The 18,140-nt window shown below is 42.3% G+C and overlaps 1 protein-coding gene across 4 annotated transcripts; it reads right to left on the minus strand.

Moving 5' to 3' along the window:
• On the minus strand, positions 11,095–16,627 carry LOC110436587. 4 transcript variants are annotated; one of them, XR_002454389.1, is made up of 10 exons: positions 15,982–16,627; positions 14,339–15,568; positions 14,167–14,226; positions 14,001–14,057; positions 13,631–13,893; positions 12,877–13,089; positions 12,477–12,569; positions 12,116–12,220; positions 11,622–12,012; positions 11,095–11,524 (listed from the first exon to the last, which is right to left on the minus strand). XR_002454389.1 is itself a non-coding variant. In XM_021463946.1 (10 exons), the coding sequence occupies exons 2-9, from the start codon at positions 14,466–14,468 to the stop codon at positions 11,638–11,640; spliced, it is 1,293 nt and encodes a 430-aa protein (XP_021319621.1). In that variant the 5' UTR covers positions 14,469–15,568; positions 15,982–16,564; the 3' UTR covers positions 11,095–11,524; positions 11,622–11,637. The 4 variants fall into 4 exon arrangements, 3 of the variants coding, with proteins under 3 accessions (XP_021319621.1, XP_021319620.1, XP_021319622.1); XM_021463946.1 differs by having other exon boundaries at positions 12,116–12,217; positions 15,982–16,564; XM_021463945.1 differs by having other exon boundaries at positions 12,116–12,217; positions 14,339–15,784; positions 15,982–16,564.

The following is an 18,140-nucleotide window of genomic DNA, read 5'->3' on the forward strand; positions in this document are numbered from 1 at the left end:
AACATGACAAGAGGGCCGTCAACGATCGGTCCTTAATCGACACAGGCAGGGGCACTATGGTCAACCCACCATAAGACCCTGCCCGGTCTCCAATTCCATTCCGCACTTGGTTATTCTTTTCCCCAAAGCAACCACTGCTTAATCAGGCAGGTATCCACCTATATCTCGCAGGTGACAGGGAATCACCCGACTTCTACCGGACTAAGAAAGCTAAGCATAGACTCTGCGCCTATCTACATAGGACAAGGTAGATAAACGAGTAGGGATAACAAGGAGTACATATGCATCAACGGTATCAAGCAATTCCTATCACTTAAATGCAGTATAGTAGAACAAGCATAGTATATCATGTAAGTTAGCGAGAATAGGGAGACTTAGGATGCTCCGGGGCTTGCCTTTCTCAAACGTGCTGGGCCGGTGATCCGGACACTCCTGTAGCTCCTCTCCGGGTTCCGGTGCTTCCGGAGGTTCCTGCTCCTGAATCTCCTCTGGCCCCTCGGGTCCCAACTCGTTCTCCTGCGAGCAGGTATGATGCATATGTGCTCATGAGTGGAGTGCGAGATGCCCGAGTGGATGCTTGTATGAGAAGGTACCAAATGATCATGACATGATGCATAGGTGATTCACTTGGTCATGCTCCTTACAAGGTAGTCAACATCATCCAAGAAGAGACAATTGAATTAAACATCTATTGCATTCTCTTCTACCAATTGTTTTCAAGTGTAACCAGCAACCCACATGAAGCTTCAAAAATACACCAAACCCCTTTTTATTCTATTTAATCCATATATAACAATTCATAATTTTCTTTATTCATTTCTAGGCCCATCAAAATTGGATGCAGTTCTGTTCATCTATAATTCCCACAAAAATTACAGGAGACTTTCAGTCAAGCATAAAGTCTACTATAAATTTTTCATAATTTTTGGATACTTATTTTGAGCTACAAAAATCACAAGATTATTACATAAAGGCAAGTACAATTAATCTACTGTGGTATAAGTGTCAAACAGCAGATTTCATATTTTTACAATTTGTCTAATATCATAGGAAACATCCACAAAAATTTCCAGACTGATTGCATGATCCAAATCTTTATTAAAAATCATAAACCACTGCCATGCAAGCATTTAAATCACTATAAATTCATTTTTACACCAAATAATGTGTAGCAATATTTTCCAAGTGAGTTCACATACATGCAGAGCCAACAAATCAAGTTTCACATTTTTCTGAGCCATATTTTAATTACTATGCATTTTCTAAGTTTAGCAAAAGCATGGATTAATTATTTCTGTCCAGAAAAAGTGTTCAAACATGACATGCAATTACATCAACCTGCAGATCTGAAAATATAGAGCACACCAAAATTTATTTCATCAAATTTGGAGCTGTAGAACTCAAGATATGGATTTTACAAGTTTTAAATCGATTTCTGGAAAACCTTTTCTGAAAATCAATTCGAAAACGGGATAAAAAACGCTAAAGACACCCAGATCTACACCCAACGCGGTCCCCCTGCGACTGACAGTGGGCCTCTGACCCCACTGGACAGCGAGACCGAGAGGGAGAGCACCTCCGACGAGCAGATCTCACCGGCGGTGAGGTTCCCGGACACGGGGTGAGCACCATCGTGCTCCCCGCAGTGAGGCGCACCCAGCGGTACCCTCGGGTTGGCCGGAGGATGGCCGGAGCACCTCCGACGAGCATGCATGGCGGCACGGCGGCGCTGCTCGCCGTGGCCAGGCTGCTCCGGTGCGGTAGAATATGCGCAAGGGCTCCTCCGAGCTTCCCCGTCGCACTACGGATCTAACGCGCCAAGAAGCAAGCGAAACGGGGCAGAAACGAGCGAGGTTCGACGCGGCGGAGCTCTCCGGCGAGGTCGGAGCAACTCTGACGAGCGATTCATGGCGTTCGACGGGCTCTCACCTCGGTAGAGCATTCGCAGGAACTTACCACGACGACGGCGAGTGCGCTGGTGGTTTCGGCGTCGAGATTGGGGCACTGGAGTGGCCGGCGGTGAGCAGCGGAGCTGCTCCGGCGATGGCGCTGCGGCGGAGCTCCTACGGCTGCGGTTGCGCTCGCGAGTGGAGGGAGGAGGGAGAGAGGCGCGGGCGACAGAGCGAATGGAGTGGCCTGGGAGCCCGGGCCGGCGTCCCGACCAGGTGAAGCCGGTCGGCCGCGGCGCGCTCCTCGCCGGCGTACGGCCGCCACGTGGCCGACGCTGGCTGGGACGAGGCGGGCGTCCGCGCGCGGGAGAGAGAGGGAGGAGGAGGCAGGCCGGGCCGCTGTCTGGGCCGAAAGGGAGGCGGGGTTGGCCCAGCAGCGCCTGCCCCTTCTCCATTTTTTTTTGAATTTCTTTTCTCAAATTTTTTTTCTAAATTCATTTGGACCAATTTAAAATCATTTTCACCTCTTTCTCCCTAAAGCAAAGTTGTTCCAAAACAAAAACCCTACAACTTTGTTTTAATAAGCAAGGCCAAATTCCAAGTAGAATTTGAATTACCAATTAAAACTAATTCTAGGTTTTCAAATAAATTCATTTTGGGGATTTTGTGTAAATTCCATTTCTCAAATTCTATTGCTCCAAAAAATTGCACAAAAATATTTTTAAACCTTCTTACACATAAATCAACCTAGTTTGAATATTCCACAATTTTAGAAGCAAGCATCATATTTTGAACATATTTAAAGCACATGGAATAAAACACATAAAATCATATTTTGGGATGAATGACATGCTCATGATGCTATGCTTGATGAGAATGCTTATGCATTGCTTTGGTAAGGCTAAGTGCATGCTTAACACCTAGGGTGTTACAGCCCTTCCCCCCTTAGGGAAATCTCGTTCCGAGATTTGGGTTACTAACCATTTCTTATGAAATTTTGGATAAACTGTTTTTAGATAATCCTCAGTTTCCCAGGTGGCATCCCGATCGTCATGATGACTCCACACCACCTTGTATGTTTTGACAACTCTGTTTCGGGTTACTCGTTCTTTGGTATCCACAATTCCCACTGGCTGCTCTTTATACTCTAAGTCTGCTTTTATTTTGATCCCTCGAGGTTCAATCCTCTGTTTAGGCACTTTCCAACATTTCCGTAGTTGCGACACATGGAAGACCGGAAAGATCGAACTCAATTCTTCAGGCAACTGAATCTTGTAGGCCACGGGGCCTTTCCTCTCTAGTATTTGATACGGTCCCACGTATCTGGGTGCAAGCTTGCTTCGAACTTGGAAACGTTGAACTTTCTTCATTGGCGTAACCTTGAGGTACACATAGTCACCTACTTTGAATTCAAGTGGCCTTCTCCTCTTATCAGCATAACTCTTTTGTCGCGATTGTGCCGCTTGCATATGCTGCTGTATGATTTGCACCTTTTTCTCTGCTTCATTCACGAAGTCGATACCGTAGTATCTCCTTTCACCAGGTTCAACCCAATTTAACGGAGTTCTACACCTTCGACCATACAAAGCTTCGAACGGAGCCATCTTGATACTCTCTTGGTAGCTGTTATTGAATGAGAATTCAGCCAGAGGTAGCCATGACTCCCATGATCCCTTGGACGATAGCACATAGGCCCTCAGCATATCTTCTAACACCTGATTTAGCCTCTCAGTTTGACCTGAGGTTTGGGGATGATACGCGGTGCTTCTTATTAGACTGGTCCCCAAACTCTTATGCATTTGCTCCCAAAAGTGAGCGGTGAACTGTGGTCCTCTATCTGATATGATGGTCTTGGGAATACCATGCAACTTGACAATCTCAGCCATATATATATCGGCATACTCGGGAGGTCTGTATGTGTTCTTAACTGAGATGAAATGAGCCGACTTGGTTAATCGATCTATGATTACCCAAATCGAGTCATTCCCCTTCCTCATGGTTGGTAAACCTGTGATAAAGTCCATGCTGACCTCTTCCCATTTCCACTCTGGAACTGATAACGGTTGCAACAGACCTGCAGGTTTCATATGGATGGCCTTAACTCTGCAACACATGTCGCAACGGGCCACATATGCGGCTATTTCTTTCTTCATCTTGGTCCACCAAAAGTGGGGTCTTAGGTCTTGATACATTTTACTACTACCTGGATGAATAGAAAGCTTAGAGAGATGGGCCTCATCCATGATACGATTCTTCAATTCCCGATCCTTCGGGACTACTAACCGATGTTGAAACCACAGTACCCCTTTTTCATCAACTCGAAACTGAGTTTTTGAGTCATCTTTGATCTTCTCTTTGATGTGGAAAATACCCTTGTCTGTTTTCTAACCTTCAATGACTTGACTCTCGAGCGAACAACTAAGTTGTATGTGACATACGACTTCAGGATGCATGAGGTTAAAACCATCTTCAAACAACGGTTGAACACATTTGATAGTGCGGTTTACGATTCAAAGCGTCTGCTACTACATTAGCTTTGCCTGGATGATAGTGAACTTCCAGATCATAGTCCTTGATTAACTCTAACCACCATCGTTGCCTCATATTCAGCTCGGACTGAGTGAAGATGTACTTCAAGCTCTTATGATCGGTATAGATATGACACTTATTTCCCAGCAAATAGTGTCTCCAAATCTTCAAAGCGTGCACTACTGCTAACTCGAGGTCGTGAGTTGGGTAGTTGACTTCGTGCTTTCTCAACTGTCATGAAGCATAAGCTATCACTCTGCCATCTTGCATCAACACACACCCCAAGCCACTTTTCGACGCGTTGCAAAACACATCAAAAGGCTTCTCGATATTGGGTTGCACCAGAACGAGAGCAGTGGTTAGCAACTTTCGCAAGGTGCGGAAGGCTAGCTCACACCCCTCCGTCCAGACAAACTTATGATCCTTTTATAGCAAACTGGTCATTGGCTTAGCAATCTTTGAGAAGTCAGGTATGAAACGACGATAATACCCGGCCAGACCAAGAAAACTTCTAACTTCCGAGACAGAAGTTGGTGCCTTCCAGTCCATGACTTCCTGTACTTTTGACGGATCCACAGCAATCCCTTCTTCAGACAGAATGTGCCCCAGGAAAGGTACTTTCTTCAACCAGAACTCACACTTGCTGAACTTGGCATATAACTGATGCTCTCGTAATCTTGTTAACACGATTCTCAGATGCTCGGCGTGATCTTGCTCATTTTCTGAATAAACGAGAATATCATCGATAAACACCACAACAAACTTATCTAATTCTGGCATAAAGACTGAATTCATCAGATACATAAAGTATGCAGGAGCATTTGTCAACCCAAAGGACATGACAAGATACTCATACAACCCATATTTGGTGGAAAAAGGAGTCTTCGGGATATCCTGCGGACGAATCTTGATTTGGTGATACCCAGACCTCAAAGCTATCTTGGAAAACACTTTTTCCTTGGACAACTGATCAAACAAGATATCAATCCTCGGCAAAGGATACTTATTTTTTATGGTCACTGCATTGAGCGGACGATAGTCCACGCACATGCGCAAAGACTGATCCTTCTTTTTCACGAGCAACGCTGGACAACCCCATTCTGACGAACTTGGCCAGATGAACCCTTTACCCAGTAACTCCTTTAGTTGATTCTTCAACTCAGCGAGTTCGTTTGGTGGCATCCGGTACGGCCTTCTAGATATTGGTGCTGTACCTGGTATCAACTCGATTGCAAACTCTACTTCCCTATCCGGAGGAAGTCCTGGCAATTCCTCGGGAAAAACATCAGGTAACTCACATACCACGGGTATGTGTTCTAGTGGAAGCACCTATACTGCACACGAAAGACTGGCGAAGTCTAACCGTCGGGGTAGCTTGACCTGAAGCACACCCTTCCCTTGCGGGTCTCTGAGGGAAAGAGTTCTATTCCCGGCATCTATAACCGCGCCCCAGTCAGTCATCTTGTTCATTCCAATGATGACATCCAAAACCAGCCCTGGCATGACCACAAGGTTTACGCGAAACCTCCGGCCACTGATATCCAAGGTAACTCCTGTTACTATTTTATTAGTCAACACATCAGCTCCGGCTGAGCTGATGCGATAGCCATAACCCAACTCAGTAACTGGCTGGTCATGCTTTTGTGCAAATGCTTGGCTCATGAATGAATGCGATGATCCAGAATCAAACAAAACAACTGCAAGATGTTGGTTGACAGGAAACATACCAGCTGTTACCGGTTCTCCTTCCGGGATCTCCTCGATCGAGGTATGGTGCACACGAGCTGGATAGGTTGGCTGCTGCCTCTTGGGGTAGGGACATTCCTTAGCAAAGTGCCCCATCTTGTGGCAGTTATAGCATGGACCCTTGGGCACATTGTTGGCGGCAGGTGCCTGTTGGGTATTTTAAACGCAAACAGAAAATCCACAAGCGCACGGATACCGATGTAGCTTTCACCCGGGAGTATTCCAGAGTATCGATTTTCCACAGGGAACGTGAGTGTACTAATTAAGATCCAAGATCGCCCAAGGATAACTATATAATTATTTTTGGTGGGAAGAGAGGAAGTTTCCTGAGAGTTCTCTAGTTGATCTAAGAATCAAGAATTACTTCAAGATTATCTATATCGGGACATCAGAGCACTAACCACAGAAAGAGATGAGAAGGGGGCTAGGAAGGTCTGACTACGGTCCTACAAACACCGATCCGAACGAATTGGAATACGTCGACCGTTAGGGCTGTCACTACCCTAAGGCTACCACAACAATCCGCAGGATTGGGTGCAATTCCAGGTAATTGCAAGACTAAACACCACGTCTAATCTATTAATTACTACTCTAGCGTTATAAAGACTAGAGCACTTGATGCAAGCGGGAATCCAATAAATAACTTGAATGTAAATAAAAGTAATTAAAGAACTCAGGAATTATGAATTGAAGAACCTGGAGAACGATGAAGAACGAACCAGTTGCTGCAAAAGTACAATGTTGAGGAAGATCCGACAGATCCGGCTCCTCCTCCTCCGCTCTCCTCTTCTCTCTCCCTATTTTCTAGATTACAACTAGAACTAACTAGAACTAGAACTAGAGGAACTAGAACTAGAACTAGATGAACTAGAACTAGATCTAGATGAACTAGAGGTAGAACTAGAAGAACTAGAGGGATCCTCTCTACTTGGATGAAGAATTGAAACCCTAACTTTGATTCTGTAGAAGAGGTATGATCTCCAGGGGTCAGGGGGGGTCTGGTTTTATAGTCCCTTCAAGTGAATCTGGGCCGTCGGATCAAACCGACATTGATCGTGTGGTTTTCCTTGAAGTATTAGGTCGGTGGAGCATGATCCCCGAACTTCACCCTGATTGGTCCAGGGGGGAGGGCGGGCGCCCAGTAAGGGAGGGCGGGCGCCCAGTGCCCGGCTCCGTTACGTCTCCCGTTCGGTCCCGTGGCTTCTGGAGTCTTCTAGATGATAGAAAATTGTACGGCACGTTAATATCTCTATGTAAACCCGACATGTGGGCCTTTCTTCCGTATTTCCTGATAACTCCCTGCAGAAATAGACAAACACCAAAACTTGTGGAATTCTGTCAGATAAAACCCTAAGTCTAGGTGTTGGTTGCATTTGGATCCTTTTCTATGATTAGTTGATGGTTAAATGTGTGTATTAAGGACCGTCAACAAGCTCCTCCAAGCTTAACCTTTGCTCGTCCCTGAGCAAAGATGAACTCAAGAGTTTCTGCAGTGGTTTCATACCTTAAAGATATAAATGCGTTCAAACAAGATATCATCTCTGGGTTAGAGTAAACTGTTAAGACTTAAAACTTACTCATTTACCTTTCACCATGGGACTTGTAACCGTCACTTGTGTCTTGAGCAGTTAAAAGATAGAACGGTCTAATCAAGCGCCATGTCTCATGTTCTTGATCAACTATAGCTCTGGAGTTTTTGCAGATTTTCAAATAAAACTCAGAGATTCCTTGTATGACTCTCTCTAGTCTCTCATTTGTGGTATTTCTGGATCCTTACCAAGGCAGTAATGGTATATGCCTTCTCTCAAAGTATGTGGTATTTGTGGTATAAGGCATAGTGACATTGCCTTCTCTCTCACCCTACTCTAATAAGGCTTTTGATATCTGGAGCTCATAGGTGGGAGACAGCTAATACATACTTACAAGACATTTATTGCATAGTCAAACCATGGATCCAAAAGAACAAGTCAATAAGTCAAATCAAGATGTGCATGTATGGCGAATGAATGGTGTATGGTGATGATGGTGATAACAATGGTGAAAGTCTAATTCTACTTATGCTCTTTTGAGGGGATACATACCTTTCTTGCACTTTTGAAACTTTTTGAGGAGAATGAGATGCTCTATGTTTTCTTCTTCTCTTTTTTTTCTTTTCTCTCAGGTGGGTATCTTGTACCCCTAATTCTACTGTCGGACACTTGTCCATTTTTACCTCTCGTCTCACTTCTTTTTTTTTCTTTCGAGGCTCCGGGCACTTGCCCATTTTTATTTCCTCGTATTTATTTTTTTCTCTTTTTTTTTTCTTTTTTTTAGAGCACTCATCTCCTGAAATAATATAGCAAGTGGTAGTAACCAAGATAACTTGAGCATTTTTTTTACAGGGGAAAAATAGAAATATTTTTGGCTATTCTCTCCCGGATTAGGAGTAGAATATTTTTGGGTGGTTCTGGAGATGGAAATGGGTATATGTGGATGGTACTTCTGGAGTAGAAGTAGCATGTGTGAGTGAACGTGCAAGTGAATCTTGATTTAACCACATGACAAGCTCCTAAGGGTCTACACAGCTTGACCACACTCAATGCTCATAAGTAGTAAAGTACATGTGTGGTTCATAGTCTAGCAAGCATGTATATATGGCTGTGGTAGGATTTTAAACTCTCATCATAGAGGAACTCATCATGCAACATTTTAAAGATTTTAAAAGATAAAATTCTCCAGAATTCTAGCATCTCTAGGAACAGATAAACAGCAGCTCAACCTTCCCATATCATATCCGTTAACGACTTAGACTTCAGATCAAGTACTCTTCCCACAAGTTCAGGTTTAGAGCAAATCTTAATTAATAACAGTTAGGCCTAAACTTGAGAGAGATTTCAATTTTGAGAACTAGTCATGGCAGAGCAACTATTCATCATTTCCATGTGAGAGCTTATTATGAGGGTTCATAGCAAACTTTATTTATTTATTTATTTAGCAAATTAAGCAAAGATATATATGAGCATAAAATCTTTATTTGGGTTTTTATGATTATGCATCTTTTTATTATTTGAGTAAAATATAAAGATGAGTAGAACACTTAGCTGGATAAATGGAGGTGCTCTCCCCCAAGCTGGATTTTGACGTAATCTCTTCTGATGTAGCTAGCAAGTGGCGGAGGTGTATTTGAATGTCAGCAGCACCCTGACAGTGATTAGGATGTCCTCCGTCAGCTAGTCTTCTTTGATCCTTGAATTCTGTGGAGCTCAAATAGACAACAAAGCTTTGTGGAACTGGTTAAGTGTTAGCATAAGTATCTAGCCTTTATCATGTTGAGCCTCCTCAATAAATGTTACTCTCTTTAGTAGGATCATAAATTTATTTTTATAGGATAGGAATATATTTATTTCATTTTTTTATATGCCACCACAGTGAATGTACTTATGGGTTTTATGCCATGAGCATACTCACATGGGGCCTACTATTTTAAACATTTTTATTTTCTTATTAAGAAGATGTGAACCTGATTAACTAAGCAAACTATTTTAAAATAATTGAAAGGAAAAAGATAACTACCAAGTTTACCTCTTGGCAAGGCGTTCGGTGTTTTTACGTCCTCCGAACGGGACTCTCCGTTTTCTCAATCATCCTGGAATTCGCTGGATAGCGTAGTCGGTGGTTCCGGTGGAGCCTGCTCTTCATGTATAACTGTCTTCTTTCTCCACACCTGACTCGGTGCTACGGTCTCCTCAGGACAGTTCTGTTCAAGTTGTATGTCTTCAGACATTACCACTTCTCCTTCATAGCCTGCCCATCTGTCCTTTATGATTTTCGTCCTCTGGTTACGGTTGCGTCGTCTTCTTCTTGTCCTGACCTGCTTAGAGTCTTCAACTATATAGTTAGGGTCAGTAAAATAGCAGCGTACCTTCTCAGAGGGGAAGTGCATGTGGACTTCTCCGGTTCCAATGTAGATGATTGCTTTAACAGTGCTGAGGAACGGTCTTCCAAGGATGATGGGTGGATCGTACTTGTCTTCTCCCATGTCAATAACCTTAAAATCATCTGGAGCTGAATGTATGTCGGTTTTAGGGGCATGGTTCCGAATAGGAGCTGATAGGTGACTGGCAGCCATTATGTTGACACCTGACCCGGTGTCGCAAAGCATCTTCTGAAAAGAATATCCGTTGATTGTGAACTCGATGCTTGGGACACCAGGGTCGTCCTTCTTGATCAAGAAAGGTGACTTGAGTTGACGATCTTGACCTCCTTGAGCTGTAGTGACCATCTTAGCTGACTCGGTACACATTTGCTTGTTCTTGTTCCTCCTATTGGTCCTCTTCCTTGGTTCATGTCGGGATTGCTCTGAGATTTGTGTAGTCTTGTTCTTGAAGGAAAACATCTCCTTCCTCCCCTTGATGTAGAAACTGATCTTGGCAGCACTAGCGTAGATGACATCTCCTCAGGTGTTCAGGAATGGCCTCCGTACACTACAAGAATCCTGGGCTTCTGTGACAGTCTAAATATGACGATCAGGGCCTGTTTCCTGTCATTGTCTGTCCGCAGTGACGAACTGACTGTTGTCACAGAAGGTGGGTCACCAGAGGGCTTCTGTGACCATCAGAGGACGTCGTCATTGATACAGTGACGATAGTTCTCCTATCATTGATGCTATGACGAGACTAAACTCGTCATAACTAATTCAACCAGATAACGCCACATGTATGATGACATGGCACATGTGACATGACAAATGGCAATTCACTTTCAGCCCATATAGTATATGGGCTCTTTTCTTTTTTCAATTACAATCAGCACAATTGTTTTTTTTTTTGGCCCAACTACAAATTAATATTTTTTCGTTTGCAGCCCAACATCAGTTTTGGGTCAGCCCAAACTCCAGCACAAGAAATCTAGGCCCATATTTTGGATCTACCCAATTAAAGAAATAATCACATATTATAAACCACAAGCAATTGCTCAGTTATAAAGCATGTTACCCATGCAACAAAATACTTTCCAGCCATAATGTAATAATCAATTCAGTCATACAATATCAACTCCAGAATACATATTACATATCCAAAAGACATTCCAGCCACATTCCAGGCTTCCATCCACCTTCCAACCACTACACAGAACTAATAGGCACCTAACAAGAGTCAACCAGCCATCTTCAAGTTCAACTGCTACACAAAGTAGCCGCCACACAGAAGCAGCCAGCAGCAGATTCCAGCAACCAAAATATCATGCGCTGAAGTACCAGCATGCACCAAAATCCACTATGGCACACATTCAGCAGCAGCACAAAAGGGATCACAGCCTCCAAGTTCAACAACTACACTAAAATTACCAGCCTTCAAAATCCATGTTAAGCCACCAAATTCCTGTTCAACCATACACATACACCATGAGTTCAGCAACCAAAGAAACAGCACAACAGTCTTGATTTGGATGCAAACGCACAAGAGACAAGTTGTGTACCTGAGGATCAGCTAGCTTAGGGAGGAGCAATCTGACTCTGCCCAAATGCTATCATTTGGCGAAGGAGGCTCTGATTTTCTGCTGCCATCTTCCTCAGGCTCGCAATCTCCTCAGCTTGTTTGTCCACTTTTGCATCAGATTCCTGTGCCTGTGCCTTCAATCTTTCAAGCTCCTGCTGAAGTCGTGCAGATTCTAGCTTCTTTGCATCCAGTTCAGTTTGGAGGTCTTTCACCACATTTGGTGTCTTGGCAGCAGGCTGCTGAATTCCAACATTGCGCAGAAATGTATTTGACTTTGGCAGTACTTTGGAAATAGCTTCAATAGAAGTCTTAGCTTGCTGTCCATCTTCCACTGGTGGTGAAGTGAGGGCTTCCTGGGCATGCATATCATCCTAGCAATCAAAGAAAGGTTTCAATTATGCATTACAATATAAATAAAGGCTCTGCACAAGGTACTTAATAAAAGGAAAGAAGAGGTAAGAATCCAGTACTTACTATAGCTTTCTTCACTGGTTCACTAAAACCTTTGGTTTTGCTGCAGTGGAATTCCTCAAATAGATTAATTGCAGTGGGCTCACTGTCTTTGTATTTTTCTTGCTACTACAATGTTGAGAGAAACATGATGGCATGAGTAATGGTTATGTTAAAGTACACACATTAACACAAAAAACATGTTCTCCAGCACAAGAAATCCAGTTGACATTAATTCTTTGTATTAAACATTGACACTGGTTGCTATGTATAAACTTAGTTGATGTCACCCCAAATAAGTAGAGTAATCAAACCAAACTGATACAAATTTCTGAACAAGAGTATTTGGCACATCCAACTATATGACATTATAATTATTTCTTACCACGACATAGGCTTGTGCAATGTAGGACCGAGATCCGGTACGCTGTTGATACTTAACTTTCTCACGATTCAGTTGGTTTTTGGCACATTTATCCTGCACATGACACAATTACATAGCATAAGCAATAGAACTATGCATCTATTATTTCCACCCAACCTCATTTTGATTTGTTTCATAGACCACTATTACATCAGGAATGCAAATAAAGCTATAATCTGGACTACGCATAAAAAAATCAAATTTATGTTGATGTATCATAGGAAGCTATGTGGTTAAAAAACTTAGGAAGTTTACATGAATTATTATCAGATGTAGCTGGCATGTTCCATTTTCTACAAACAGATTCAAAAGCGACCTCATATCTAAGTAATAGGCTCAGACAAATTGAAACAAGCATTACCTTGTGCTCTGGACTTGACCACATGTCTACCAATTGTCTCCATTCTTCATCACTCATATGCTTCAATGGCGATGTAGTCCTCACTTGATTAGCTGGTACGCCATCAAAGTACTTTTTCTTTAGCCTATACCTCATTTGGCGTACTCCACCCTTTAGGATGTCTTCACATGCAGCTTTTACAGGGCTGCTGTCGGTGTTAATGTCGAATTTTATCTATTCATTGAATATCATACCATTAAGCTTTGACAAAAGTAGAAATTAGGAAGTAACTACAAAAATTATATGCAATGTTCAGTACATATGGCTAATGTAAGCAGCAAGATTAATTAGCGCACATCAGGAGCACATGGTAAACAAATGAGGCTTAGCCAAAACATGCATTTGAATAGAATGAGCATCATTTATGAACAACATGCATAGATGATATATGGGCATAGTGACCAGCACATACCAAGACGGATAACAAGTCCAAACTGCATGTAGGTTTACTTATATTTCACTACAGATGTTAGTTAGAGTTTTCCATTTTTAGTGCCAATGCATGCTAATTATCAACCACATAATGCTAGCAGCACATACAGAATAAGCAGCTGGCAGCACATACAGAATAAGCAGCTGGCAGCACATACAGAATAAGCAGCGTGCACCTAGTTCCACCTTGGGCATCTAGTTTTATTTATGATGCTTGCAGCACAAACAAATTTTTCATTAGTTACTTAACATGGATTCAATTAGTTGAACAGAGTCTTATTACCTTGAGTTTGCCCTTTAAGTTCTCAAGCTGCTCACCATTGTTCTTGTAGTACTTTGTCCAATTTGGATATATTTTTATATTCTTTCTCATTATGGTCCCACTCTCTGAGGCCAGCTTTGCAGCTTGCATAGGAGCCTCTGGCCTTCTTTTCCCTTTCTTGATAATGATTGGTATCGGACACCCTAAACCATGACTTATGGAATCAATCTCTTTGCCCATGGTCTCCCCCCTTGGCCGCACTTGTATAGTACCAGTACAGGTTCCTAACATAAAACATTTACATGTGTCAAGAAAAATTAGATCCTGCACTGGATAAGGATGAAGCATACCACATATATGGACAATGGAAACAACAGTCCAAGTTACTTGCCTTGTTCAGTAGTGTTCAATCCCATTGACTCCACTTCTGTACTTAAAGTGAGGTTGCCTAACAAAATACATTTTGAAACATGTTAGAAAAATGATCTTTGCACTTAACATGAATGCAGCATACCGCACATGTTTACAATAAAAAAACAGCAACCAAAGTCACTTGCCTTGTTCAGTATTGTTCAATTCTATAGCAGTTTGCACTTCTACACTTGCAGTGAGATTGGCTACAGAATACATTTTGAAATGTAAGTGTATGTTGTAATAAACTTTGCACTCTATACAAATGCAGCATACCACACATTGACAAGAAAAAAATAGTAGTTGGTAGCCACTTGCCTTGTTCAGTATTGCTGGTGTCGCCCTGATTCTGGTTTGCGGACAAATCAGGTTCACTCGTGGTGGACACTTGTCTCGCAGCCCTTAGCCAAGTGCATCTCATTGTTTTTGTCACAACGAACACAGGCATAGTAACCTCTAGCGATTCTGCCTGAAAGTGTGCTCAATGCTGGATAGTCATGAATGCACCATATAACTGCAGCATGAAGATCAAATGATTTCCTAGTCAGAGCATCATAGGTAGGGACACCTTTCCAAAGATCTAACAATTCTTCAATCAGTGGCTGCAAGAACAGATCCATATCCTTTCCTGGGCATGTTGGACCAGGAATGAGTAGGCCCATCATGAAGTTGGATTGCTCCATACATTCCCATGGAGGAAAATTATAAGGGATAAGAAATACTGGCCACATGCTATAGTTGGCGCTCATCTTCCCAAATGGATTGAACCCATCAGTAGCGAGGCCAAGTCGAACATTCCTAGCATCTTTTGCAAACCAACCATATTTCCTATCAAAATCCTTCCATGCCTCGCCATCAGTTGGATGTTTAAGCTCATTGTCCACTGGTTTTCTCTTCAACTTGTGCCATTGTGCCTGCTCTGAAATTTTTTTGGATGTAAACATCCTCTGCAACCTTGGAACCACAGGAAAATGCCTCAAAACCTTGTTTGGAATCTTCTTTCTTGTATCTTCATCCTTCCATCTTGAAGCACAGCATACTGGGCAATTATCCTTTTTAGCCAACTCCTTTCTGAACAAAACACAGTTATTTGGGCAAACATGTATTGAATCATATCCAAGTCCTAATGCACGAATAACTTTCTTTGCTTCAGCATAAGATGCAGGGATAGGACACTTTGGAAATGCTAAACTTAAGAACTTCAAAAAAGCACTGAACCCAACATTGCTGAATCGGTAAAATGACTTGATGTGTAGCAACTTCACCACAAAAGAAAATCTGGAATAGGGACAATCAGGGTGCAGTTCCTGTTTCATCTCTTCTAATAGGGTTGCAAACTTGGACTTTGTTTGTGGTCCACGGTCTTCAGCTGTGTACAGCTCTTGAACTATATCATGGATTCTATCATCATCTAGATCATCCTCTGGCTCATTCATCTCTGTTTCAAAATGGCAGCCATCATCCCCTGTTTCAATGCTGCAGCTAATATCCCTAGTTTCAGAATTCTCATTTAATCTGACCTCCAATGCTTCTCCATGATGTATCCACCTAGTGTATGTATTAGTCATTCCATGAATTAGTAAGTGATCCTCCACATCTCCTTTATGTCTATGTATCCGATTCAAACACTTACGACATGGACATAATATTTCCTGATTGTCACCCAATTTATCAGATACGAAGTTCATGAATTCAGTGACCCCATCTAGATGTGCCTTGCTAAATGGCCTAGAATTCACCCAACTTCTGTCCATATGCAAAACACTGAAATAAGACAATACAAAGGAATAAACAACTGACCATTCACCATAACATACTGCTATTCTTTATAGCTTTTTATCACTGACCATGATTCACTACAAATCCATGCACTCAATATCATGAACTTCATATATATAAAATGAACTACACAGCACCACATCAATTCAATTTGATAAAACAAAAACAAGGGTCATATCTACCTTTTTCTTGCTGTTCCAACGGCACGAAGCAGTCAACCACAGGAGACAGCAATGCCGGGTTGGAGACAGCGGCAACCGATGTGTAGACAGTAGGGGCCGTGGCTTTGCGAGATGCGTGGACCAGCGGTGGCCGGCGGCTTTGGCGGATGCGTGGACCACCTGAGACGGCGGCGGCCGGCTGCTTTTGCGAGGGGCACGGACCAGCTAGAGACGACAGCGCCGACCGGCTGCTTTCGTGAGGGGCATGGACTAGCCGGAGACAGCGGCAGCCTGTGGCTTTGGCTGGGGCAGCTGCCGGCGGCGTGGATCTGCGGTAGGCGGCGGCGGCGCGGCGGACCTGCCTGATGCGTTCGTGGTCTGGCGTCTGGGCGGATGCGGGCGTGACTGAGATGCAAAAGTTTGGATATTTTTTGCGTACACCCCGAGTGAGATAGTTAAAAACTGTTCGAGCACAATCCAATGCATAACCTGTCATTCGTCTTGACTGGTTAGACCAGTCGAGTTTTAACCTACAGGTTGCGGGTTCAAAGCCAGCTCGTCTCTTTTTTTTTTAAGGAATTTCATCTTTAATTCATATATATGCAACTAAAAATAACCTAATCTCTGAAGCTGTGAGTTCACACGGTTTGGGAACATTGGAGGCCGTGGTTTTGATCTATCCTTTGGCCATAATTTAATGTTTTTTATTTTTATTTCCTCCGATCCTTTTTTTTGGAATTTCCTTCGATCCTACATGAGACTAGGATATGCCTTTTCTTCCAATTCTTTTTTTATTTATGTTTTCCACTTCAATTCTACATGAGACTAGGAGATGATGTGGATGGAAGACTCCACCTAGGACTACAAGACATTTTAAAAACAATTATAACCGATTTATATTTTATGACAATTAACTATTGTCACAATCCATGGTCACAAATCTCAGACAGACAGATATTATGACAAAGACATAGTTTGGTCATAAACAGTTGTCATCCTGAGAACAGTCGTCATAAACAAACTCTGCTTATGACAAACAGGTGCTCTGTCATTTGGTAATCGTCACAGAAGCCTAGGATTCTTGTAGTGGTAGGATGATGGGTGCCATCTCATTAGTACCAGTCTCTATCACCACGAAGTCTGCTGGGGCGTACAAGGTACCAACTCGGATGCAGAAGTTCTTCAATATTCCCTTTGGGAAACTTAGTGTCTGATCTGCAAGCTGCAAACATATGGTTGTTTCTAGGAAAGGATGTGTAAAGAATTTTTCATAGAGTACCCTGAGCATAATGTTGACGCTAGAGCCAAAGTTCCTGCAGGGGTTAGTCCAACAAAATATCCAATATCTACTATAGCATACTATCGGCTCAAAGATCAACCTAGACACCATGTCTAATTTGATTTAGGAGGGAATTTTAACCTAAGCATCATGCTTAATTTAAAATCCTTTGGAAGTAAGATCATCATTCCTAAACTAAGCACCATGCTTAATTAAGAGATAAATGAAACTACTCCAAACCTAGATATATACTAAAGCAAATAAAGGTAGCATGAGAGCATCTATAGAGATCTACTCAAGTGGAGATGAAGTAGTGTGATTAGTATTTAATAAATTGAGCATGTCTCAAAGGTAGGGACAACCAACATAGCAACATGACAAAGGATGTTTTTATGTAAAGTACTCCCCCAAGCTTGAATTTTGCAAAATTCAAGTTTGGATGAATTTAATTCAATGTTGTATGATGATTGGTTGTACATACCTTATGCTTGTCATTCATCCGATCTTCTTGCTCCAATCCTAGAAAGGTTAGTGACAAGAATACCCGAAGGAATTTTTTTTACAATTATCCTTATATGCTTAATACACAAGGTAATGTTGCAAATAATTAAAAGCTCATGTTACAATCTGATCAGTGCTTGTTTTAGGACACTAAGCTTGTCCTTGGGAAACCATCAATTTATGTCAGTGAAGTGGTTTCCCCTCCAACGCTGACCTATATCAAGATCAACTCAACGAGATCTGCAAAATTTATTATAGACATATGCATCGACAACCGCCCTTTTAAAGTTTTTATAAATAGAAAGGATGAGGGGGTTGGAGATCTCGAATGTGGTGATGTTGGAGAGACCAATGGATTGTGAAGATGTTGCATATGAGCATGGAGCAAATGAAGTGGCTA

The sequence above is a fragment of the Sorghum bicolor genome, chromosome 6 (genome assembly GCF_000003195.3).
Source record: "Sorghum bicolor cultivar BTx623 chromosome 6, Sorghum_bicolor_NCBIv3, whole genome shotgun sequence".
In the NCBI taxonomy this organism is placed as follows: Eukaryota; Viridiplantae; Streptophyta; class Magnoliopsida; order Poales; family Poaceae; genus Sorghum; species Sorghum bicolor.

Bases quoted from the DNA above. Each gene is read 5' to 3' on its own strand.
- LOC110436587 (XM_021463946.1), bottom strand. From the start codon at position 14,468: ATGCCTGTGTTCGTTGTGACAAAAACAATGAGATGCACTTGGCTAAGG. The intron at 13,894-14,000 runs GCAAGTAACTTG...GTTTTATGTTAG, and splicing joins ATTGAACACTACTGAACAAG to GAACCTGTACTGGTACTATA. The intron at 12,218-12,476 runs GTAAGAAATAAT...ACATTGTAGTAG, and splicing joins TTGCACAAGCCTATGTCGTG to CAAGAAAAATACAAAGACAG.